The sequence below is a fragment of the Labrus bergylta genome, chromosome 13 (assembly GCF_963930695.1).
Source record: "Labrus bergylta chromosome 13, fLabBer1.1, whole genome shotgun sequence".
In the NCBI taxonomy this organism is placed as follows: Eukaryota; Metazoa; Chordata; class Actinopteri; order Labriformes; family Labridae; genus Labrus; species Labrus bergylta.
In genome coordinates this window covers 6117003-6142624 of record NC_089207.1, presented here as the reverse complement: position 1 = coordinate 6142624, position 25622 = coordinate 6117003, and the positions used below count along the sequence as shown (strand labels likewise).

At 40.7% G+C, this 25622-nt stretch overlaps 1 protein-coding gene across 2 annotated transcripts; it reads left to right on the top strand.

Annotated features, from left to right (window-relative positions):
• Positions 1 to 5104: 5104 nt before the first annotated feature.
• Positions 5105 to 20786, top strand: med14 (mediator complex subunit 14). Of its 2 annotated transcripts, XM_020633946.3 has the most exons (29): positions 5105 to 5552; positions 7296 to 7322; positions 7418 to 7523; positions 7650 to 7823; positions 7953 to 8082; positions 8174 to 8302; positions 8457 to 8564; positions 9482 to 9614; positions 9991 to 10141; positions 10256 to 10367; positions 10730 to 10855; positions 11036 to 11114; positions 12298 to 12457; positions 12593 to 12787; positions 12940 to 13074; positions 13184 to 13260; positions 13354 to 13514; positions 13811 to 13957; positions 14205 to 14449; positions 14761 to 15030; positions 15983 to 16232; positions 16763 to 16885; positions 17084 to 17257; positions 17929 to 18167; positions 18259 to 18438; positions 18555 to 18662; positions 19178 to 19303; positions 19421 to 19610; positions 20027 to 20786. In XM_020633946.3, the coding sequence occupies exons 1-29, from the start codon at positions 5377 to 5379 to the stop codon at positions 20098 to 20100; spliced, it is 4305 nt and encodes a 1434-aa protein (XP_020489602.1). In that variant the 5' UTR covers positions 5105 to 5376; the 3' UTR covers positions 20101 to 20786. The 2 variants fall into 2 exon arrangements, with proteins under 2 accessions (XP_020489602.1, XP_020489603.1); XM_020633947.3 differs by lacking the exon at positions 16763 to 16885.
• The last annotated feature ends 4836 nt before the right edge of the window (positions 20787 to 25622 follow it).

Sequence of the window (25622 nt, the reverse complement as noted above, 5' to 3'; positions counted from 1 at the left end):
TTGACAAACAAGAACAAAGCAAACTAAACCAAACACAGAAGAACATAAACAACAGCAAGAACATAACAAATGCAAAATACTAAAAATAATTAAATAAAATTCAACAGAAAAGAACCCAAAGTGCACGATACCCAACTGACAGGGTATCAACCCTCAATGTGGCCCTCAGTTCAATTTTTATACATCAAAACATGAAGAAAACATGACAAAATCTGCCATGAAATCATGAAAACCAGAAATATTTCCATAATAATACTTCATCACTGGTATATGTTGAGTTAAATTTGAGACATAATTGACTGTTATTGTTTTTGTATCCTACAATTTGGCCCCCTGGCAGTGAGAATTAAATGAATGTGGCCCTTGCTGTGACCAAAGTTGCCCATCCCTGGTTTAAGTGTTTTAGCAAGCATGCTCGTTCTCAACACCTGTCCACAGGAAGGCTTTTGAAAGGAAAACAATTAAGATAGGGAGAAAAGTGATAAAACTGAGAAAAGAATGAGGAGAGAATAAATAAATACACATAAACTGAAGAGCAAAGGCAGCATGATCAAACAAGAAACCAGTCAGAAGCTATTCATGTGAGCACTGTTGTTTTGATTTTAGCCATTGTTTGAGTCCTCTGTTAAAAGCATTACTGTTGCTCTCTAGTTTTAGGCCAGTGGGCAGAGAGTTCCAAAGTTTTGCCCCCTTTGCAGAAAAAGCAGACTGGCCAAAAGATGTCTTGTACATTGGGACAAGACAATCACCACTGATGGAGGCTCGTGTGACTGCCCTACGAGAGCTCTGACGCCTAATGGCTAATTCAGATAACAGTGGTGACACATGATTATTTACACATTTATAAAACAGTTTAAGAAAACTAAAATTCATAAAATTGTTTAAGGTGAAAAGGTTGTGTTTTTTTTTTTTTAATGCTGCAGTGATGCAATCTCATAGGTTTCTGGTCCATGACTTTTATTGTCTGCTTATATAAAGAAACAATAGGTTTTAATGTAGTTGGAGAAGTTTCAGACTCTTTTTGGACTCTTTTTCTTTTGGACTCTTATCATAGTCCCATGGTTGAAGGGACTCTAGGGGTAGGCCTACTCAAGTGTGTGTCCATCGCAGGGACTAGGGTAAAAATAAAGTAGCCTACCAGGGATTTTACATAATCCCAAATAGGGGAAATGCAAATAATTTTAAGAGTTTAAGAAACCTTTTAATTCCTCATAAAGTACAATTCTACAATTCTCTTAGAAGACGCTTTTATCCAAAGCGATGTACATCAGAGAGTAAGTACAACACAAGCAAGGATCTTGCTTGAAAAAGGGAACAATGTCAGTAAGAGTAAACGATCAGCTTTGAGTCTGATTGGACACACAGGTGCTGACAGGAAGTGACCAGAGGCAAAGCACAACATTGACGGCAGTTCTTGAGAGCTCTAATCAGTATAGAAACCATCTTATAAGTCATCGTTATCAAACGAAAACCATCATCATGACCATCATCATCATCAATAATATGGAGACGATCATCATTAAGTTAGTAGGTATTCATGAAAGAGCTGGGTCTTTAGCTTTTTCTTAAAGGTGCAGATGCACTCTGCAGATCGAATGGAGTTTGGAAGTTCATTCCACCACCGGGGGGCGACAGAGGAGAAGAGTCTTGTCAGAGACTTGAAGTCAGAGAAGTAAAAAACAAAATCCAGATAATTTTGGTGGAAACATAGCTTTTCAAAATACTCAATGGCAAAATTAGCTTTCCAAAAGAGACACTAGACTTATAGAATAAACTAAGATAATGGCTAATAAACTCAATATTATGTTTGCTTAACAAGCATGGACGTGTTCAGATGGTCAGTGGTGGCATGGGCCCCATTTGAAATCTGTTTGGCCACCCCAAAATCTCAAACTATGATGATGGGCTATATACCTTATAAAAGGCGAGACATCGTAACTACTCTGGCTGTGTTGCAACAGGCTGCTAGTAGTTTACTTCATGTGTCAGTGCAGTATAATTGTTTTGGTTAGAACTTTAATTTGTAAATAAACACTTTGCACACTATTAATGTTTGATTACTGAAACATTGCCAGTAAATGTATTTTTTGCAAGTTAGACATTGTGCAAGATTTGCATGCAATTCTATATTGTGATTTTGGACATGCATCCTCTTTTTGAGTCCTCAAATAATGAAGCTAATAATAGTATGTGTTGCCAAATTCAGTTACTACAAGTGCATATCATTAATGGAGATACAAAGGGTTTATAAATGAGTTAAATCTGGGTTTGATCAAAGTGCCATGGGTAGGCCACCCCAGTCAAAAAGTCTGGACACGCCCCTCTTAACTATTATTCTTGAGGAAAATACACTGGTATACCAGGAAAATAAAAAACAGTGCAATGTAACCTGACAATAAGTAAACAATTGCAAATAACACAATAAAACCATTTAAGATCCAGTAGAGCTTTAAGCTTTATTCCTGAAATATATAGTACAACATTGAAAGTCATATTGTACACAAAAGCTGCATCAATACCTTACAAGACAAAAATAGAGTTGTTGTTTTTTTAAAGATTTTTTTTCTGTTTTAAATTTTTTACATTATTTTCTCACAGCTGCAGTAAAAAAGACAGCTTGCAGTAAAAAAATGGCTTTGAGGGGCAAGTTTGATTTATTACCAGTTAACTGGCAGCATTGGCATCAGTAAAATCAGCTAATGTATAGTTTGTGATTTTTTTCCTGCCACACCCTGTGTGTTATGTGTCCCGATGTACAACACTCCCCCACTTATGAAAGCCCCAAGGTGTTGAGTGCCTGGGGGAGCAACATGAGCCCCTTAAAACATGAATCCGCTTTAGCATTACTTGCTTCATGTTTCTTTTAATGAACAACAATTTGGCTCACATACCATGTCACTACGACAATATACTCTTCAGCAAATACACCACTAGGATAGCATCACAAAATGTATTTAATAAGTCAGTAAATAAGTGTTATTACCATCTTAATGACTACCTGTTAAATTTCCTACCTAAAACGCTTTAAAATTGTGATTCTACAGACAAGGATTACAGTAAACACTAAACTGGCAACATATCTGCTTACATATCCAGAGATGTTTCTCTGATGACACAGCAAAATGGGAGTCAGGCCAATGAAGGAATCCATACACATCACTTAGCTCAGCTTATGTTCTTTTCTTCTGTGATAGTGCTGTGATTTAATGTAGCAGCTCATGTTAACTGATATACAATATACAGTACATGTTCACCCTTTCAAGCTTTGCCTCCTGTGATTATTGGTGGTCATAGCTATAACTCAAATGTATCTATAATTAAATGTTATCTTGATTATCAATTAACATCTTCAGTGTTTTTTGTAGGCATTTTAGTTGATGCTGTAAGAGTGCAACTTTAGTGACTGCAATTTGTTTTCTTCACTGTAAGGGTACATTAAAGGGGAGTTCAGATTTTGACTAATCATCAGGTTTTCTGCTATGATTTTCACAACAGATAGGGCATCCTAGAGAACACTTAATTATGTTCCCCAATGGAGGTGAACATAGGCGAGGTCTGACCTTTAAGGAGCCTACTTCATCACATTTTCTTCACTGGGAACCAGAGGGCCCTGCTTCACGTTTTCCCCATTGAAAAAGCTCCCTAATATTGGATGACACCCTTTATGGCACATCATCACATTTTCTCCACTGGGCACACAAGATGATTATATTTTCTTCTGCGCAGGGAAATCATACAAGGCACTTTAACACATTTTATCCACCATGGGTTATACAAGTGAGCACTATTGCTGTATTTTGTAGACAACATTATTGCGCCCCAGTCTTGAGCGGATTAATGAGAAATGAAAGAGAGGAGATATTCTGTTAATTTAATTATGTTTGATTTAGTTGTTTAAAGGTGCATGGTGTAGATTTGGTTGTGGAATTTGAAAGTTGGAGAAGGGAAACAATTAGGCTATAAGCTATATTTTCTGAATTAAATATACACATTTTATTCAAAGGAAATAGGAGTAGGTCCGTGGAACACTGTTAAAAGCTTAAAAGCTACCAACAGGAGAGTTAACGCTTTTACTCTTGTCGGCCCACCACCATAACGTCAAATTTAACTTAATAACTTCAATTTGTGTATAGAGTTATAAACATATAGGCCTACTACAGAATCTGTGCACTTCTCCAACTTTCCCATTCTCTACCAAAGCTAGGACAGAGTGCACCTTTAAATAAAATTAAAAAACCAACCTCCCCTCCAATCAGATAACGCTCAAACCAAACCCAAAACCCTGTCTGCAGTCAACTTCCGCTAAAACATAATCATTACACAAACTCTCACACCACAACATTGTTTAACATCAACATATTCAACACATACCATACACACTGCTCTACTCCTCAACTCTCTTCTACCTCTCAAGTCCCCTTTACTAAGCACCTTCTCTCCCTCCCTTTCTCTCTATCGCTTCTTTCACTTTTTGTATCCTTTCTTAGGTATTTCATATCGTTTTGTAGTTTTTCTGTTCGTAGTTTGATGTGTGTCTATTGATGTCTTAGTATTTTGCTGTCTTTATTTGTTTTATCTTGTTATTTACTGTATTTTGGAGTCGTTGTGATGACCTTGCCTGTTTGTGCCTCATTTGTATGTCACCAGTTTGTCACTTTATTGCACCTAATAAAAATGAAAAATACAAATAAAATAAAATAAAATAAAATAAAATAAAATAAAATAAATAGATAAATAAAATACAAATAAAATAAAATAAATTAAAATAAAATAAAATAAAATAAATGAATAAATGAATAAATGAATAAATGAATAAATAAAATACAATACAATACAATACCTGAATAGAAAATAACTCTGCATTTCATTGATTTGTAAACATGCCTTAACCCTACATATTGTCATATCCGTTACCAGGACAACTGATAAAAAAACCGTTGATGACTAAAACACTTGCGGAATACAAAACACTAAACATTTTGTGTGTTCTTCTTACATTAACCAGGGTCTGAAACAAATAACCTGGAATCATTATTAAGAAACACTCGTGGATCCTTCTCCTCAGACTCTGTTCCGAGTTTTCTCTCCAACCACACCGATTGCTAAGCGTTCCCGACAGCAAAGATGGCGGCTGAGCGGCGTTGAGCCTTCCTCTTAATGAGCTCCCAAATTCGGCGTTTTTTGTTGTTTTTTTTCCAGTTAAAAAAAAAAAAAAGGGGGTTAATTAATCCAAACCCGCAACGCACGTCTCATGACGAAATGCTGTGAGACTGCGAAGAGAATCTTTTCAAGAGGAGTTATCCATTGCAGGTCGTTAGTTTCCTCCTGGAGGCTCCTCGCTGAAGCTAACTAGCTCCTGATCGTCGTCGTTGTAAAATGGCTCCGGTGCAGATTGGGTCCGATGGGCAGCTCGTCCCACTCGGGGGTCCGGTGGTCTCGGGTCCACAGCCACCGCCACCGGGGACTCCGGCCACTCAAGGGGTCCGACTCAGCCTGCTTATTGAATTCCTTCTCCAGAGGACCTACCACGAAATCACCCTGCTGGCAGAGCTGTAAGTGAACCCTCAGCGGGGGTAGGCCTCAGGGCTAACCCGGCTAACATGCAGGCTAATCAGCTAAACTCAGAGGATGCTCTTCTTCCAGCCTCTTCAAAAAAAAACAAAAAAAACACCAACTAACTCATCTATTAGAGGAGATCATTTTCGCACAAGCTCCAATAAATTGAAGGTTTAAAAATGCAGTGGTAGGCTGCTGTGGGAGGGGGGAGACTTACCTGTAAACAAAAACAATTTAGTTTGAAAAGTAAAACTTAAAATGATTTTTATGTTGGACACCAGTTTGATCTTAAACACTTTCTTCAGTCTGCTTTCCTCCTCTGCTTATCCTGATCATTTAAAGCCACAATGGAGATCTTAGGGCGGGATTTTCTTTTGATTTGTATCAAAGTTAGTTATAATAATAATTGACATTCATAGCAGCTTTTGTAAGCACAGTATGTTTTCAAAGTGTCTGAACATAAAAACAAAATGAGATGAGATTCAACTTTGTTAGGATAATACTTTATTGATCCCCAGAGAAGTTACAGCAGCACAGACAAGAAAGCTAAAAAAAATACACATTTAACAGAATAGAATACATTTAACTGGGGGGAATTGAGACAGTATTTGCAGAGACTGACAAGATAAAGTGACAAGTGATTAAAGTGACTTGGTATGATAAATTAGCAGCAAGTGATGTAAACAGCAGAGAAGAGAGGCAGTGTTGTACCACAGTAATGCAGAGTGCAGTTATATAATATAATATAGTGCAATATGACCAATATATTGTAATAAAATGAAATGTTGTATAATAATATAATAAAAATATTTAGAATGTACTGTATATGCTAAATAATAATAATACAATAATACAATGATAATAATGAAGCAGGTCATGTGGGTAGTGTTTTATGGGGGTGAAGTTTAGTGTCAAGGACGTATTATTGTCATTACACATATACAAGTATAGAGTAACGAAATGAGGTTTGCATCTCACCAGAAGTGCAAATAAGCAGATAGAGCATGAAGCTGTGCTATGTACAAGTAATTACAAAATTTACAGATGTATACTAAAAAAAAAGTGAATTATTGGGTATATATGGCTGGATTAATGGAATGCTATAAATATAAATATAAGTATATTCTTCAGATTATAATATACAGATTAAGGTGCAGTGAGCATGCTATACTAGATTACAGATAATATACAGAATATGGACATTTTGTACAGGTCGATAACTTACTGAGGTGATATGAACATACTATAATACAGGTGGATGAGAGATGTGTCTGTATGACCAGGAGGAGTGGTGGGGGATGATGGGTGTGGGGTGATGTGCAGGGGAAGGGGGGGGGTCAGCGGGGGGCGGAGTTCAGGAGGGAGACAGAGTTCAGAGTTCGGGGGGGGGGCAGAGTTCTGCATTTATATATAATAAAATAAACAAAGGGAAAAATGTTACAGCACACAAAATAAAAATTAAATAAATAATACTTTAAAAAAATGTAAGATTTATTTTTATAGGTAGGACAGTGGATAGAGTTGGAAATCAGGGCGAGAGAGAGAGAGAGAGGGGGGAATGACATGCGTGACAGGCGGGATTCGAACCTGGGCCGCCCGCCTAGAAGACGATAGCCTCCATACATCGGGTGTGCGCACTAACCCCTGCACCCCAAAATAAAAAAGCAAAGGTAAAATAACCCAATGGCAATAAGCAATCCATACTCTAAGTTTAAACATTTTTTATGTGTGTTTTCCAGACTTCCCAGAAAAACAGACATGGAGAGGTATGTCATATTCATTCATTCCATTTCTTTTGTCAAAAATCCGACTGTTATGTCATTGTCTTTTTGTTTAAACTTTAATTTCTTGACTGTACCAGGAAAATGGAGATTGTCCAGTTTGCCAGTCGTACCAGGCAACTATTTGTGCGTCTGCTTGCCCTAGTGAAATGGGCGAGCAATGCAGGAAAAGTTGAGAAGTGTGCGGTATGTTGCGTTTTTTTTTTTTAACTTAAGTAACCGATCTTTGTGTATGTTTCGTATACACTGCAAACTGTCTGATTTCCATTAGCAGACAGATAAACTCACTGTTACCTCTCTCCATTGTGACAGATGATTTCAAGCTTCCTGGATCAGCAGACCATCCTGTTTGTGGATACTGCTGACAGGCTAGCATCACTGGCCAGAGATGCCCTTGTACATGCTCGTTTGCCAAGCTTTGCCATCCCCTTTGCCATTGATGTTCTTACCACAGGGTCATATCCGCGCTTGCCCACATGTATACGAGTAAGTTAATTCTAATGCTGATCTATAGACATATATAGAGATGTTTGGAGGTCAAACTCATAGCTTTATACAGCTCTCTTGCTTGTTTTTGGTATTTAAGCACAACTGTTTCTGTTGCTATTTGCGTAGGATAAGATAATTCCTCCAGACCCGATCACTAAGACTGAGAAGCAGACCACCCTGAGTCAGCTTAATCAAATTCTTCGACACCGCCTTGTCACCACAGACCTTCCACCCCAGCTAGCGAACCTCACAGTTGGTAAGCAGACTCAGACAGATATTTTACCAGCCTATTTCAGCTGTATTTGTAAAAATGGAATATCTTCACGTGTGTGTTTCCTTGTGTGTAGCGAATGGGCGAGTTAAGTTTCGTGTGGAAGGAGAGTTTGAGGCCACGTTGACGGTGATGGGAGATGACCCTGATATTCCCTGGAGGCTGCTGAAGTTGGAGATTCTTGTGGAGGACAAGGAAACTGGAGGTAAGTCATGCACCTATCCAGCTATGATGCACAGCAGGTACTATTCAGTTGTATACTTCATTGGCATATTTTAGTCTTTACCATTCTCTCTCAACTGGATTTCTGCATGTAACCCTATTCTTATGTTGCATCTATCCTCTTCCATGTTGAATAGATGGCCGAACCTTGGTCCACAGTTTGCAGGTGAACTTCATCCATGAGTTGGTCCAGGCACGTCTGTGTGCAGATGAAAAGCCCCTACAGGACATGTACAACTGTTTGCGTATCCTTACTTTTGCAAGTGTTCGTCTATCAGGGCGTACATATACAGACATTTTATGTGTCCTACACAGACACATTGGCTTAAGTCCCAGTTTGGTGTGAACTACTGCAACAGGGCGGGGGTGGGGTGGGGGGGTGTCTGAGCATATAGAGTATTGGCTGGTCCAGCAGACCCGTGCAGCATTCCAATGAGAAACACAGCTGCAGAATTGAATCCTTCTGAACCCCCTTTTTCATTCAATAAACACAACCCTCTTTTATCGATGACAGGGAAAGGGCAGCTCTGTTCTCCCTACAACCTGTCACCTAGTCAGGTCACGTGAGGTATAACTTTACATGGAGATGTTTGTTTCCAATACCCAAGACTATACCAAGAAGATTTGCAATGTCTCCTCTTTAACTGGAAAAATGACGGCTTAATTAGTGTGTTTACCATCAAATCAAATCAACTAACATTTGCATTGAGAGGCAGTGATAACCTCGACATTCTCCATGTTGTTCATCTAACTTGTGTATCTAAAAGAAGATTTGTTATGAAGAGGCCGCCACTGTCAGACATTTTAGGCTTGTTAGTAAAATGTAGAGAGAAACAACAGCTCGTTAGCATTCATGCTAATATCAGAGACCCTAATCAAGCATGCGAGCTGTGTACGACTGTGCTTATCACAATGCTAATCAGTACATCTCTGCTCTGCCTTTCCCCCAGCCAGTGCTAGCAGTGCAGCTCACAGTGTCAAAGAGCAGTCTGTGTTGGGCACAAATACCCCTTTTCATACCTCCTGGGTGTATGTGTCTCGAGGCTATATGTGTGCGCGAGTGTGTTTTGACTTTTAATGGAACGATAACTGTGTAGTACTTCTACTCACCTGGACCTGGTAGGTTCCCACAATGTATCTTCTTTAACCGCATTGTTTCCAGACTCCTTCTGTCTGTCACTGCAGCTAGAGGTGCTCCACTCTCAGACTCTCATGCTGATCAGAGAACGATGGGGCGACCTGGTGCAGGAGGAGAGATACATGCCCGCCAAGTACCTCACCCTCACTGTGTGGAAGTAAGACTTTAGGAATTGCTTTCATATATATATAGACATTGAAAAGGTAAAAAAAATCCCAAAATTCACTGACACAAATATTAGCGAAATGACACATTGTTAATTTTTTACTCATTAATTGATACAAACAATTTTTTTAAAGGTGTGCATAACACAATCAAAAATGTAATAACATTACTATGTAGCCTCACAAAAATGGGGAACAAATGGAGATTACAGAATAAAAGACAAAACACAATACAGCGTATACCTTCAGTTATTGAACTGATGCTTTTACATGATTATTTTACCTAACGTTATAATTGTAATTAATGTTAATGTTAGCTAGTTCATACAGTTTACATTTAAACTAATTGCCCTTTTTCTTGCACTTCAGCCAACAGGTTTTGGGGAGGAAAACAGGCACAGCGTCAGTTCATAAAGTAACTATCAAGATTGATGAATCTGATGGATCTAAGCCATTGCAAATATCCCATGAGCCTCCTCTTCCAGCTTGTGACTCCAGATTGATGGAGAGAGCTATGAAGGTAAGGTTGTCACATGTTTTCTGTGTATTGTCCATTATTTGGGGCAGTACAGCTAAATATATAAATATGTTGCAGTTGTATAAAGTCCCCTCCCCCCTCTTACTCTTTCCTTAGATTGACCATCTGTCAGTGGAGAAACTTCTGATCGACAGTGTGCATGCCCGGTCCAATCAGAAGCTGCAGGAACTCAAGGCCATTTTAAAGGCCAGCAATCCCAACGACAACTGTAAGTATCGACTCTACTCACTCATCATTACAAACAGTGTATGCATCTATAGATAGAGAATCGGATATACAGGGGAAAAAAACATGTAAGCTCCTGAAGCAGCCGCAGCTGATGATTCAATACTCTTGAAACTAAAGGTATTGCCCAAAATGCAGAAAGTCTTTGAACAATTTTAACTTAAAACAATTTTAACAGGAGATTTTTCAGGGTCTTAATTATGATGAATCGCATGTTTAAAATCCAAAAAAGCTCATACATCTCATAAACCCCCATTATCTTTGTGTCTTATATGTAAATTCGCCATGTTTCTAATGGAGATATCTGCAGTATTGAAGGGAGATGCATGCATTTGTTTTTTTCAGCATTCATCGAGACTGCTTTACCCACGCTGGTTATTCCCATCCTCGAGCCTTGTGGTCGTTCAGAGTGCCTACACATTTTTGTAGACCTGCACTCTGGCATGTTCCAACCAATGCTGTATGGATTAGGTAAGTAATGGCAAAAAAGACCCTTCAACTTGTTTTCTGTTTTGTGGTAGTTCACTGTCTTGGTTCCTAATAAGGTCACTTTTAAAGGTTGTGTTTGTGTTTTCTTTCTTTGTTACTCTGGGAGTTAACTTTTAACTTCTTTTATGTTTGTTAAATGAAACTATTTTGTTTTCTTTGCAGATCAGTCTATGCTGGATGATATTGAAAAAACCATAAATGATGACATGAAGCGGATCATATCTTGGCTTCAACAACTGAAGTGAGTCCATCTTTCAATTTTTACATTTTTACAGGTTCAAACTTGGGCTGTCAAACGCTTAAAAACTTTTATCCCGATTCATCCTACATTTCAATAGTTAACTGCTTTTAATTGCATATTTAAAATGTCATTATTTTGCATTTAAAAATCTATAATTGTTAGGCTTTTATTTTGAATTTATTTCTGTTTTAAGCTGAGAGTACTTTACTTGCTGGTTAAATTTAACAGTCTGTAGGGACTTGGGTTGGGAATCGGAGGGTCGCCGGTTCAAGACCAAGTCCAGAAATTGGTCTGGTAGCTGGTAGCATGTTCATTAAACAGAGTGTAAAACTGAATATCCCCTCGCTGGATTAATAAAGGATAAATGATAAATTATTTTGAAATCATGCAAGGACCTTCTGGTAGATAGAAGGTTGCAACATTAGCCTTATTCAGACTGCTGCAATACTTATGCCACTGTGGCGTTTTGCCTTCAAACTGAATGTAACGGAGGCGAAATGGGGAGACGAAGTGATCCCCCCTCTGTACTCTCTTTGGAGGTAGTAACAGAGGCAAGGCGGTTTCAGTGGAGCCAGCAGGGGAACGCAGCGCTGTGTGTGCGCATGTCTGACTGTGTGTCTATGTGGAGCTCTCGCTGTGTCGTGTTTCTGCAACGATGAAACGCAATGTGAAATCACAGACGGGGACGAGAATATTAGGCCGTCACAGACTCAATATGAAAGTACAAAGACGTGATGAGAGCTGAGTTTAGCTACGGCACTTATACGGAAAAAAAAGCGGTCTGAAAAGGGCTATTACCTTAACCTTTTAACCTTGACTTTAATTAATCAGGATGAACTAGTTAAAGCTGACCACTCTTGTTCAAACATAAAGTGTATATAGGTATAAAAACAATGCAAATGTGTGTGTATAAAACAGTCTATAAATCTGAACAGATTTTGATTGCAGAGGCAGATTAGGAGTTAGTCTGACACCTGCCTCTAGCTTGTCAAAATTGAGTATTTCACTCAGTCACTGTAGCTGTCAGTGGCAAAACTTGGCTAAGCAGGTGGCAAGATAGGTGTTAAGAATTGTCGGCTTCTGTGTTATGTGTGAACGCTGCGAGCACTGGTGTGAGCTATGATGTTTGGTAACATAGATTTGAGCGGGACACTGAGTCTTTTTTTTTTTCCTCTCTGACAAGGTTCTGGTTGGGGGAGCAGCGCAGTCGACAGTCTGTGAAACACCTTCCCACTGTGTGTACCGATGTCCTTCATCTGTCCAACTCTGCTTCTCACCCCGTTGGCAACTTGTCCAAACACAAACTCTTCATTAAGCTCACACGTCTTCCGCAGTACTACATTGTGAGTTTCTTAACCAAGACTTTATTTAAAGACCTTGACAAAATTCCTCTACTATTTAATCATCTGTTTTCCCTTCTGTCCCTTTTGGATTTTTCCATTCCTCCATTTTCTACTCCTCATCTCTTTTTAATACAGGTAGTGGAAATGCTTGAAGTGCCTAGCAGTCCTACAGCGTTGCAGTACAAGTACTCTTTCCTGTCAGTGTCTCAGCTGGATGGAGAGGATGGACCCATGTGCGCTCAGCTCCTGCAGCACTTCAAACCCAACTTAGAACACCTTGTCCAGGACCCCACAGCCGGGAGAGGGGCAAAACCTGGGACTAAGAGAAAGGTAATCGGTGCAAAAAATAGTTACAAACTAAACATTAATTTGTGAATGACGATTGAATCGTTGTTATATTCAAAGGTATAATATGCAGAGTTCTGAATATTATAGAACATTTTAAATTGTGATTTTTTTTTTTCATCTCTGTTGCTCTGCAGATTTCTGGGGACCAGGGTGAACCTGAGCCGAAGAAGCCTAAGCGCTCTGGAGAGATGTGTGCCTTCAACAAAGAGCTGGCTCACCTTGTAGCAATGTGTGACACCAATATGCCTTTCATTGGCCTCAGAACAGAGGTACAAATTACAGTTAAAGTTGTGGCTTAAACGGCTTTACTATGACACTACTGCTACTACTGACAATCCCAGTCTAACGCTCCATGTTTGTCTGTCTTTGTTTGAGTAGCTGTCGAACATGGAGATCCCAAACCAGGGTGTCCAAGTGGAGGGAGACGGCAGCAGTCATGCAATACGTCTACTGAAGTAATACACGTGTGCATTGTAATCAGATTTTTCTTTAAAGCGTGATAAACAAAAGCAGTTGTAATTATACGGTGTAATCGTTTAATCCTGCAGGATTCCTCAGTGTAAAGGTGTAGGAGAGGAGACAAGGAGGGCTTTAGAGCGCTCCCTACTGGACTGCACATTCCGGCTGCAGGGCAGGAACAACCGGACCTGGGTGGCTGAATTGGTGCTGGCCAACTGTCCTCTGAACAGCACACACAGCAAGGAGCAAGGTACACGTGACACATAGACTGTTTTATGGTTCACCACTAAAAAATAATCTGTACTTAATTGTCTTAATTTATCCAGAAAAATTTGAGTATAGAATAAAATAACGGCAAAAAACTTTGCTAGGTATAGAAATTGGTCACAAAAAGAAATCCACACAAGATTACAGCCTACAGAGCAGAGTCGATTAGATTTATAAAAACCAATGCATATCCTGCATTCAAAAATATTTCTCCTTTGAAATATGGCGTTCATGTGAATGTGGAAAACTGTCTAAACAAACCCATGTGTCATCTTTTAGCCTCCACGCGGCACGTCTATCTGACCTATGAAAACCCTCTGTCGGAGCCGGTTGGTGGGCGGAAGGTGGTGGAGATGTTTCTTAATGATTGGAGTGCCATCAGCCAACTCTATCAGTGTGTCCTCAACTTCTCTCGATCACTTCCAGGTATGTGCACGACCATCAGCAAAGGTTGCACTTTATCAGTTTGTTTAAGATCTGCCAGCATTTTAGGGATTATTTAGTTGCAATGAAGTTGATGCATGTAACTTCAAATTAACAAAAACATTTTTTTAGCCTGGTTTTTACTTTTGTTCTGGAAAAAGTTCAGACCCCTAAAGTGGCTGTAGAAATATGCACAACGAGTGAGTTCAAGCTTTTTGCTCGTCATCTAACACGGCTGAACTTCTTCCAGAGATGCCCTCTTTCCTGAGCCTGTTCTCTGAGGTGCGACTCTATAACTACCGCAAGCTGGTGCTGTGCTACGGCACCACCAAGGGCAGCTCTGTCACCATCCAGTGGAACGCCAACAGCCATCGCTTCCACCTCGCACTGGGCACTGTGGGGCCAAACTCTGGCTGCTCCAACTGCCACAATATCATACTCCATCAGCTACAGGAGATGTTCAACAAGAATCCAAATGTGATGCAGCTTCTGCAGGTATGACATAGTTACGGAAATGAAGCCACAAAATGTGAATAATCATTTGGTACAACTGGCTAACTCTTCCTGTGACTTTTAAGGACCCAATTAAATGTTTCCTTACCAGTAACCCTCTTTGATAGATGCTTGATATCAGTAGGAAAGCAAATTCAGCGCTGTTTGTGCATGGTCCTCAAATGGCTTAAAACAATGAAAAAACATTACTTATCTCTGTGTTAAAATCTCTTATTTCTTTTTTACCCACCTTCTCACTTTAATATTGTGTCTTGTGTGATTTACTCAGTGATGTTTCTCTTTATCTCTATTAGGTGCTGTCAGACACACAGGCCCCTCTAAATGCAATCAACAAGCTACCAACAGTGCCCATGCTGGGCCTGACCCAGCGCACCAACACTGCCTACCAGTGCTTCTCCATCCTACCCCAGTCACCTACACACATCCGCCTGGCGTTCCGAAACATGTACTGCATCGACATCTACTGCCGCAGCCGTGGGGTGGTTGCCATCAGGGATGGAGCCTACAGTCTTTTTGACAACACAAAGATTGTTGAGGGCTTCTACCCAGCTCCTGGACTCAAGGTAGGGTTTCTGTCTAATCTGTCTGACAAAGGGAATCATTCCACTTGTGGTTCTTATGTACATGCATGTGACGGTGTGAGAAAGCTAATCAGGGTCCATCCAAAAAAAAAAACAGAAGTCTTGTCCTGATGACATCGCTTAAAGATCCAAATATGTGAAATACTTGTATTACTTTTCATGACTGTCCAGGAAATATAAAGCATCTGCCTGCCGCGAGTTATCTAATCTTCGCATTAAAAACTGTATAGAGGAGGAAGATGTATCTCTGCTTTTACTTATCTTGAGTTTTTCCTTTACTGGAACTCCAGGAGTCACTCAAGTTGACAGAGAAATTATCCCGCCTTTTAACCTCTCCTTAAATCTTTTAACTCCTGTGGAAAAAGCCCATCTCTCACCCTCTTATCTGGTTTGAGTTGAGCTATTTTATTTTTTTTTTTAAGCTTGAGCCCCTTCCATCTTTTCCCTGCCAGAGTCATCTTCACATTTTTTTCCTGATCTTCCAGATGAACTCATCTAATTCCTAAGATGCCTTACAGTTACCCTTTCATTGACTGCTACTTGTTAACTGTAAAGCTATTAGAAGATTATCTCTGGAGAGTTGTGCAGCAGAGGATTTAGGATGCTAACTCCAACATCACACAACAAGAGGTCTCGCTAATGGAGGTTTAATTAGTTCCATTTTTTTAAGCTCGCTGTGTGCGATTTTGTTAATGTCAGTTATTTTTTTGCTTTTCCAGTCCTTCTGCTGATATAATTGCTATTGTCATTACGATTTTGTGAAAGTGTCTTAAATTCTGTCCAGTAATATCTGAAATTCCTATCCTTCTTAAATCAGCACCACTTAAGAAAACATCTGTATCCCCCCCCCCCCCCCCCCCCCAAAAAAAAAAAAAAATATATTTGGGCCAATTCTTGCACTAAATTTAATTCTCCTCATCTCTCCACTGTCTAGACATTCCTGAATATGTTTGTAGACAGTAATCAGGATGCTCGCCGGCGCTCTGTCAATGAAGATGATAACCCGCCCTCTCCGGTGGGTGTGGACGTGACGGAAACTCTGATCAACCAGTTTCAAGCTCAACAGCAGCCGCAGACAATGAGAGGGGGCGCAGGCGGTGTTTACCCTCCTCTCACTTCACCACCGCCAAACTACCACGCAAATGTAACTCCCTCGCCATCCATGATGCCCACACAGTCACCAGGTAATGTTACCAAGTTTGGTTCTTGGTGTTTGTCCAAGTTTGTGTGAGTGTGTATCTTTTATATTATTTGTCTCATCTGAGCCTTTCAAGCTGCCACACAGGATTATAACTATGGAAAAGTTGTTCTTCATTATGTCATACTGCTTTCATCTACCACCCTGCTGACTTACGTATTTGTTGCAAGAGCAAAATTGTGTAAATTCCCCCAAAACAGACAAAAATCAACCACGTGTGCCCATTTTGATTTCTGTAGAACCATGAGATCAGTTTTGTTTCTCATGCAACATACACGCGCCTCGCAGCCTAGAGGGAACAAAGCATGCATTGAGTCCTGCTCCTTCCATTCCTCTCCATCTCAGCCCGCCAGCCACAGACTGCGGTCCTTCCGCCCCGCTTGAGAGTGTGTGTACATGAGTGAGTCTGTGTGTGCAAGGATAACTTGTCAACCTCAGAGTCTGACGAGCCTTTTGGTGTGTGTGTGTGTGTGTGTGTGTGTGTGTGTGTATATGTGTGTGTGTGTGTTTGTGTAGGGAACATCCATGCCTCTGGCTCCCCTAGTGGAGCTCTGAGGGCACCCTCTCCTTTCGGGCCCACCCCGTCTCCATCGTCTCTGGGCATAGCGATGGGTCAGACTAGCTTTGCCAGTCCCCACGGTAAGTGGCAGGGTGGTGGTAAACACTGGTCTGGTAGGAGCGGAGATAGGCTGAAGTTAACATCCTCACAGGGATCTTCTAGACTGCAGATGCAACATTCGACAAATGGTATCTTGTTTGAGGGCACAAAGCGGTGTGTACTGTTGTACATTAAGTATTGTTTGGTTTCTAACGTCTGACTTCTCTCATTCACTTAAGGTACTCTGGATCCCAGCTCTCCGTATGCCATGGTGTCTCCCAGCCACAGGCAGTGGCCAGGCTCACCCCAGGTCTCAGGGCCTTCTCCTGGGGCAAGGATCCACGGCATGTCCCCTGGTAACCCATCGCTGCACTCACCTATCCCTGACCCTCATTCTCCACGTGCGGGGACCAGTAAGTGCTGCTTTCTCAGTGTTGCCTCTCAAGTTTTTTTGACCCATGTTGACTTGGATTTCGGAGTGAGTAAAAATAACCTGTAGATTCATTTTGAATTATAAACAATAAAGATGCACAAAATATACTTTCAACATTGGGATGTTGCAAAGTGTGTTGTGTATTAAATTAGTGAAGCATCACTTCTTTTTTTTTGCTGATTGTTGCTCAATCTTTCTCCACACAGACACTGGAACATTATATAGTCAGTTTTTACATTTAAGAAACACAACTTAAACATGTTGGTTTGTAATGTAATTATGCTGTTTTTGATTTCCAGTGTCTCCATCTGTTCAATATCTACTCCTTCACTGCAGCTCTCGTGAACTGATAACATTAAAACATCATCATGATACTCATCCACAGATTTTTATCCAAAACATAGCCTGAGTAGGACTTAGCCCGAGTAGGACATTTTACAGTTGAAATAGTAGCCTTGCAGTGCTCTCTGGTGGGCAAGCAGTGTATCAGAAACAATGTTTTTCCTAATAATCTTGAGGATAATAATAAAACAATGATTGTTACTTATTGGAGGGCAGAAACACAAATACCATAATTGCTGTGATCTTTTATCAACCAATGTGCTTGCGCTATAAAAATGTATTTTCTCTTTCTCTCTGTCTCTGATTTAGGTTCGCAAGTCATGCCTTCCAGTATGCCTCCACCCCGTAAGCTACCTCAGCGTCCCTGGGCTGCCTCCATTCCTACCATCCTCACCCACAATGCCTTGCATGTTCTCCTGCTCCCCTCACCCACTCCCTGCCTGGTGCCGGGCCTGGCAGGAAGCTACCTCTGCTCTCCTCTGGAGAGATTTCTGGGTTCAGTGATCATGAGACGGCACCTGCAGAGGATCATCCAGCAGGAGGCAAACGTAAGTGTGCAAAAAAAAAACCACAATGTTTTCTGTACACAATGTTTTCTGCTCCTCTTGTAACTCCCCCACTCTGTCTACTCCTCTCCAGTTATCCATCGTGAACTCGAATGAGCCAGGGGTGATCATGTTTAAGACGGACGTGCTCAAGTGCCGTGTGGCTCTCAACCCAAAGAACTACCAGACTCTGCAGCTCAAAGTCACTCCAGAAAACACCGGTCCCTGGTCTCAGGAGGAGCTCCAAGTGCTTGAGAAGTTCTTCGAGACACGGGTAAGAGCTGGCAGCATCCACTTAAAGCCTCATTCATAAATAATTCAAATGCATAAATCTATTTTGCTCCTTCATATTGGTCCAGTGATTGATTTTTGTTGTTGTCCTCTTTCTAGGTTGCTGGTCCTCCCTTTAAATACAACACTCTAAATGCCTTCACAAAACTGCTCGGGGCGCCCACCAACATCCTGAGGGACTGTGTGCGCATCATGAAGCTCGAACTGGTGAGCAGCTGACCGAGACAAGTGGTCGTTACATTTAATGGGGCATTATTTAGGATACAGTAAGCTTTGTCAGCTTATTTGGGGGGTTTGTTTTCATCTACTAAAAAAAAAAAGATGTACAATGTCACAGTTGTATGAACATGCAAACTAAATAAGACCCCTCCACTTACTTTGTTATACTAGCTGTAAGATATTAGTGAAAAGACATACAGAACAAGTGCTCTATTGTGGATGTGAAATATTGAATGCAATGTACTAAAGATTAATTGGATCTAGATTGTAGGCAGAGAAAGACATTTCAGGATGTCATCTTAACCTTTGAGAAACACTGATACCAAATGGTCTAGACAATAGAAATAATCCTTCAAGAAAATAATTGTCACATTAATCGAGAGTTGAAGCCACAAGTGAGATTAAAAACATCAAATAAATGTACCTGTTCTTTTAGCATTTTGAATAGCCTCTGTGTTAGAGAGACACTAAATGGTAAATACTTGTCTTGCCTCTCTCTGCAGTTCCCCGATCAGGCCACACAGCTGAAGTGGAACGTCCAGTTCTGCCTCACCATCCCTCCCAGCGCTCCCCCCATTGCCCCTCCGGGAACCATCGCTGTGGTGCTCAAGTCAAAGATGCTCTTCTTTGTAAGTCTCAGCAAGAACCTCACCAATAGTTCTCCACAAGTCACACACCTGTGCAGCCTCATTTGAATCACACACACACACCTGACCCTGTGTGTTTGGTCTGTTTTCACTTCACAGTTGCAGCTCACCCAGCGCATCCCAGTGCCCCAGGAGCCCGTAAGTATCATCGTGCCCATCGTGTACGACATGGCCACGGGCCTCACGCAGCAGGCGGACATCCCAAGACAGCACAGCTCGTCAGGGGCTGCAGCACTCATGGTCTCCAACATCCTCAAGAGGTTTAATGAACTACACCCAGCCAGACCGGGTAAGACTTTCCAGCTCCACTCTGAATAACTCCCTGAAAAGGAAGATCATATCAGTTTGCACTTAAATCTTGTACAAAAGATAGTCCCAACCACGTGGAACGACTGGACAAGAGACATTTCATGAGACCTGAATACTGTCATTAATGTTACAGGAATCATTCTTTGTCTAGATTCAGTAATCCACAACCAATAAAAGCAACTCTCAAACATGATAATGGGAAACATAAAAGTAAAGTTAGATATAACAAAGTAGCCTGTTTAGATAAGGAGTAGACAAGAGCAAAGTAGCAACAATTAGGAATAATATTTGGGATGTTGTTTAAAATGTAAATAAGAACAGAATATTCAAAAGTTGAATATATCGCTTTATCTCCCATTCTTTGCTGATGCTAAGTGTCTTCTGTCTGTCTTTCAGGTGAGTGTACGATATTTGCTTCTGTTCACGAGCTGATGGCCAACCTCTCTCTACCCCCCGGAACCCGTCAGTAGAAACAACAGATCCAGAGCCATAAAAAGAACCAAACTTGGACTCCCCTTGAAACCCAGGAGCTCACAGACTGTGGTCTCAAGATGTCAAAATCCACTTTGTGTCCTCTCTATTAAAGACCCCCGGACTTTTGACCTGATATATAACTGCTGTGAAGAAAGGGAGTCAATTATGTACAGATGCAGATATCAGCCTTTATTCTTGATAGCAGCGACAAACAAGGTTTCCTGTTCAAGTCCGCCTTGGACGAGGAGGGACGGCTCATGCTAAAGGATATAAATGTTATTTTTTCTCTCCAGGTGCACTTGTAAACAAGATTATCTATTGAAATTAAGGTTGTTTACGGAAAATATGTACATTGTTGTATATTTGAGTATTGAAAAGAATCAGGTGAGTTAGATTTTTTGCTAGAGAACGTCTGAGTTTTTTTTTTTATAACGCAAGACTGATATTATTGTAGTATCAGAAGATATATTCCTTAGCACACTATTTAAATGTTTCCTTGCCTTTACTTTGTCTGCATTTTTGTTTCAAACACTTTGGATACTGGAAAACTGCAATGAACTTTATAAGCCAGTTGTATTTTATTAAGACCCATTTTGAGTCCCAGTGACGGATTTGAAACACCCTGTCTGACTTTGCTATTTAATAAACCAAGCCAAGAGATGGTTTGTGCTTTGAGGATCTACGACTGGCAGTCCTAAAGTTCTAAGATCATTGAAGTAGCAAAAACCACAATACAATGAACACGGTTTAACTTACAATAAATACAGACGTGTGAGAAGAAAATATACACAGCTTTACCAAAAGTTGATGATTATGATTATTCAGAAAGGCCCCAGAGTGTTCACAGTATCATTATCATACTGTGACATTTTGTCAGCTCTTCTTTTTTTGTACCTGAAGTAACCTTAATGAACTTTTAACAGATTTAAAACAATGCAGCACATCTTCTATCAAACAGTACAGAGCATTTAGGCAGAGCATGGAAGTCACCGCCTGTCATGAGATAACAAGAATAAAAAAGTTAATGCCACAGACTTAAGAGGTACAGCCACCAACATCAGTCCGTTTTACGACCTTATTTTAACATGTCAAAACAGATCCCATACCTCTGTCATATTTACTCCCACATTCTTTTTTCCCCAACATGTATTCATATGAGATCTTAACCATTTCCTCAGTCCGTTCCTTCACAGTGGGACACCTGGGGTCCTTCCAATTTTGCAGTATAATTCTCGCGCCTGTGATAAATCCAACCTTTAAAATTATAAATTTGTTACTTTAGGCACCAATGTCTTGCCACTAAGGAGGGAAAGTTGTGGGTGCACCGGGAATGTGAACTCCTTTCTGAGAATTTGCCCTCTTAAGTGTCTTGGTAATGAAGTGGGGGAAGGAGGAGCAAGCTGTCTAGCTTTATGCAATTTAGGGTGATTAATTCTGTAGCAGTTTTTCATATTTTATTAACAAGTGTTAATCTGAAAGGCAACAGGTAACTTAAGATGTAATAAAAAGAGCTGCAGTGATACAGGTAAGTGGATCAGAGGTAATGAAGGTGTATCTCAAATCTTTAATACTCCACTAGCTCTGTGCTCGAAACTTTGCTCCAACGTCCAATCTTACATCTCATGAAGAAGTTTGTCTCTGTTCTCTGTGGGAGTATTTTCTTAAAGCCTAAACAGCTATAAGAGCTAAAATATTCAAATTGTATAGTAAGGCGCCCTCGTTAAAATGGTCAGAATTTAAAAAAATCTTCTGTCATTTTTATAGCATGATTAAAAAAAAGTTTGCCATGTTGCCTTTGAGGCCAAAAATCCTCCTACATGATTTAAGGGAAAATAATTTTTAACCACATAGCTTCACATTATTAAAAAAAAAAAATTTATACTTAAAATTTGGGTTTACACTCTGTTATTCAGATACTCATAGGCCTGTCTGAAATGCCTGAGGAAGCTACCTGGGGGTTAGAACAACAATGAAGACAGGGCAACACGTAGTTGTTCCTCAGTTTGTCCAGAAATGGATGAAGCTGAAAGTACTCCACTTGTGTGGAGTCAGCTCATAGACTGAGTCTTTGAAGTGGCTGAAGTGGATGCCACAGCATGTTCACCTCAGTCTTCATCCAGACATGCTGTTGTTGGGAAAAGTTTCACTGATCAACATCCAGATCATACGAGGGACAGACGCTCAAGGCCAAATTGCTGCTCCCATCTGCAGTTTTTGGTTGAAAGCTGCAGTATGACTTCATTTACATCCTTTGCCAGAAATAATCACATTAAACCTCCACACAAGTAACGTGAACATTCAAATTGTGATTGACAGCGACAGGGCCACAGCACCACATTCAACCTCAGCAAGCAACCTTCAGCTACTGCCTCCACTTGCAGCCTCTGCCAAAAGATATCATCCTCCACCTCTACCTGCACAATATGAGAATAAGCTGCCATCAATTCCTCAAACTCAAGCTTCTGCCAGCAAAATGCAGCAGCCTCCAACTGCAGCTTGTTTGTCACCACTTCCTCCAACAAGAGCCTGGCGTTAACCTGCTGCTTGTTCCTCCAAGTCAGACCTCTGCCAAAGAAAAACAGTCACCGCCCTCAGCTGCAGCCTCCACAAGCAATGTTAGGTGCTTGGGCTACCTGTAGCCATTGTGTAGCCACCTGTGCTTGGGATACCTGTAGCCATTGGAAAAAAAACAAAAAAAAAACCATCCTGCACCACCATCTCAACCTCCACCTGCACAATATAAAGTACTGCCTCCACCTGCAGCCATGGATTAAAACAATCAGTCTCACCTGCATGATATAAAGGACAGCTACCTCCAACACTTTGCCAGCAACCAAAATGACCTGCTGGCTCCAATTATAGCCTCTGCCAAAAAAAAAACCTGCAGGCCCACCTCTGCCAGCAATCTACATTTGCCTAAACCTGCATTTTGTGGCCGACAGCTGCAGCGCACACCACCAGCTCAAACCTCTGCCAAACCCAAGCAGCTGCATCCTCAAACTGCATCTCTGACAGCATCCATTAGCTTTCACCACTTCACAACAATCTGCAACTTTCAAAGCAGCTTGCGGCTGATAGCTGCATTCTGGGCCACCACCGACAACTTCCCCGACCTCTGTTTAATAACACCAACAACCTCCATCGACATCTGTAGCCACTGCGACACCTATCTCCATCTGAAGCTTCGGCCAACAGTCTACAGAGGTCTTCACATTAAATCTTCATCTACCTCCACCTTAATCAATATAAAGGATGGCTGCCTCGAATCCAACAAAAACCTCTGCAAGCAACCTGCTGAAACTTCCACTGAGATGCTCACTCCAGTAACATTCAGCAGCTGCCTTCACCGAGAGGCGTTGCCAGAACCCATCCCCCCTCTAACTCCCATCACCAGAATATGAAAGATCACTGCAGCCAATGCTTCCAGCTCCAACCTCTGCTCAACATCAACAGCCACCACCTCCAACGACAGCCTCTGCCACACGCAAGCAGCCGCTGAATCCGAATGCATGAAACCATCACCCTCAAACTCAAAATGTACGTCTCGGTAAAAAGATTTTTAATTAAAAAAAAAAAAGACTATTGCACTCTTTCAAGAAGACAGTGAGCAGATGTGTTTCTTCTGATGTGCTTAGTTTTCAATAACCTGTTGAAAACTGGTTGCCTCGTTATCATACTTACCGTTTTTCATTGGAAATGTTGCAGGTACTTTACTCTATTCAAACAACACACTGTAGAACTACACATAAGCAGTGCCACTTGTGTTTAATATAAAGGCATCGAATTTAACTGATGCATAATGCATCTGAACACCACACAATGGTGGGAAATATAATACAATATCAGCATTTTGAAGAGTTATGTGACTCAACCACTGCTTATCTGTGTAAATAAGCAAATCTAGATTATTAAAAATGTCACTTATATGATCCCTGTGAGAAGCCAAAGAGAAAATGATTAAAATCCTTAAGGGTAACCATGTGTAAAACTTGATGTGTGGGTAAAAAACTTTTTTTTTTTTACCTGTTTAAAGATGTTGGTAAACAACCACACAGTGGCTTTGCCCCATGTTTAGGTAAGAGTGAGCGTTGGGGCCTGAGCTCAGTAATTAAAGGGTTCCCATTATGTAATATCATGTTTCTTTTGATCATGGACGAGCCAATGTGGTCGTTTAAATCTGTGTCTTCAATGGGTAGGAACACTAATTCACGCTTTAAAAGAGTTGGAAAATACACAGACATGTACTTAGCTGCTTTGAAACTTCTTTCACCAGACGTCTTTGAATAGAGCAAATTTGTCTGACTGACGCCACTCATTAGGCTGTACTTTGATCCCTGCTAATGGCTGCTTCTTTGTGGGCATTAATGAGACAGGACAGGTCAGAGAATAATCATTCAACTTCAGACAATGAGTTTTTGGTTTTAAGTCTTGCATGAGGTCCGTGCAGGTTCCTGCTCTGACGGGTACATTAATCAAAGATGGCAACTAAGCTTCACATTTGAATGTCAAGATGTCCCATGAGCGCCTGTTCAATGGCTCTAAGTGTAATGAGTCCAAAATGAGACCGGGCATGAATTACTCCCAGATTCTCTCTCTCTCTCACACACACACACACACACACACACACACACACCTGAGTGTCTTACTGTGCATGTCTTCCTCTGTGGTCCTGACCTAAGTGAGCGTTTTCATTTTACACTGGATTCAGAGAGTCTCAAACCGTCTTCTTTCCCAGCTTTTTGTCCTGAAAGACAGAACAACAGGCAGACAGACAGACAGAGAAAATATATTATTAAGTGTTTATTTTAGTTCTTCTTACACACCTCTTTCTTTCCTGGAAAACATTAAGCGTGATTAAAGTCAAACCTGTATTCAATATCAGATATATCAGGTTAGGTAGGTTGCACAAAAGCTGCAAGTTGTATTTTAAATTGAAATCTTTTTTGTAAAAAACACATTTCAGATATTCTCAGCAAAAAAAAATCAGTATTTCAATCAACAGGATTCTTTAATAACTTGACTGAACCAGTTCTTAATATTTAATTAATAATATTTAATCTTTTTCAAATTGGATGTGTGGGATAAACCGGAGCGACCCGGGGAAAAACCCACAAGGAAGGTGGTAGCTGTGGTAGGTCTCGGTGTAGGCCAACCAAATCGTTCAGCTTCTACCAGATGCTGCCGAGCTTTCTTATGAGAGCACTGACTGTAGCACTGAGTTGTGGCCTGGCATCGCAACCAGCCATTGTTTGGTCATTCCCACGAGTGTTCTGGCTATCTTCCCCTACAGATTGGATCATGATTTTGAACTATAGGCTACCTTGATGAGCTGAAAAGGAGACTATATAAAGGCAAGCATTGCTGCCTCATAGTTAGTGGGTTCAGGATACAAACCCTTACAGTGTGGAGCTAGAATTTTCTGGCTTTCTCCCACCCAGCACAGGTTGGTTTCACGTCTACTTTTCATGTTAAATACTTGAGTCCCCTCTCTGGAGTCCTGTTTAAGAAAAACATGTTT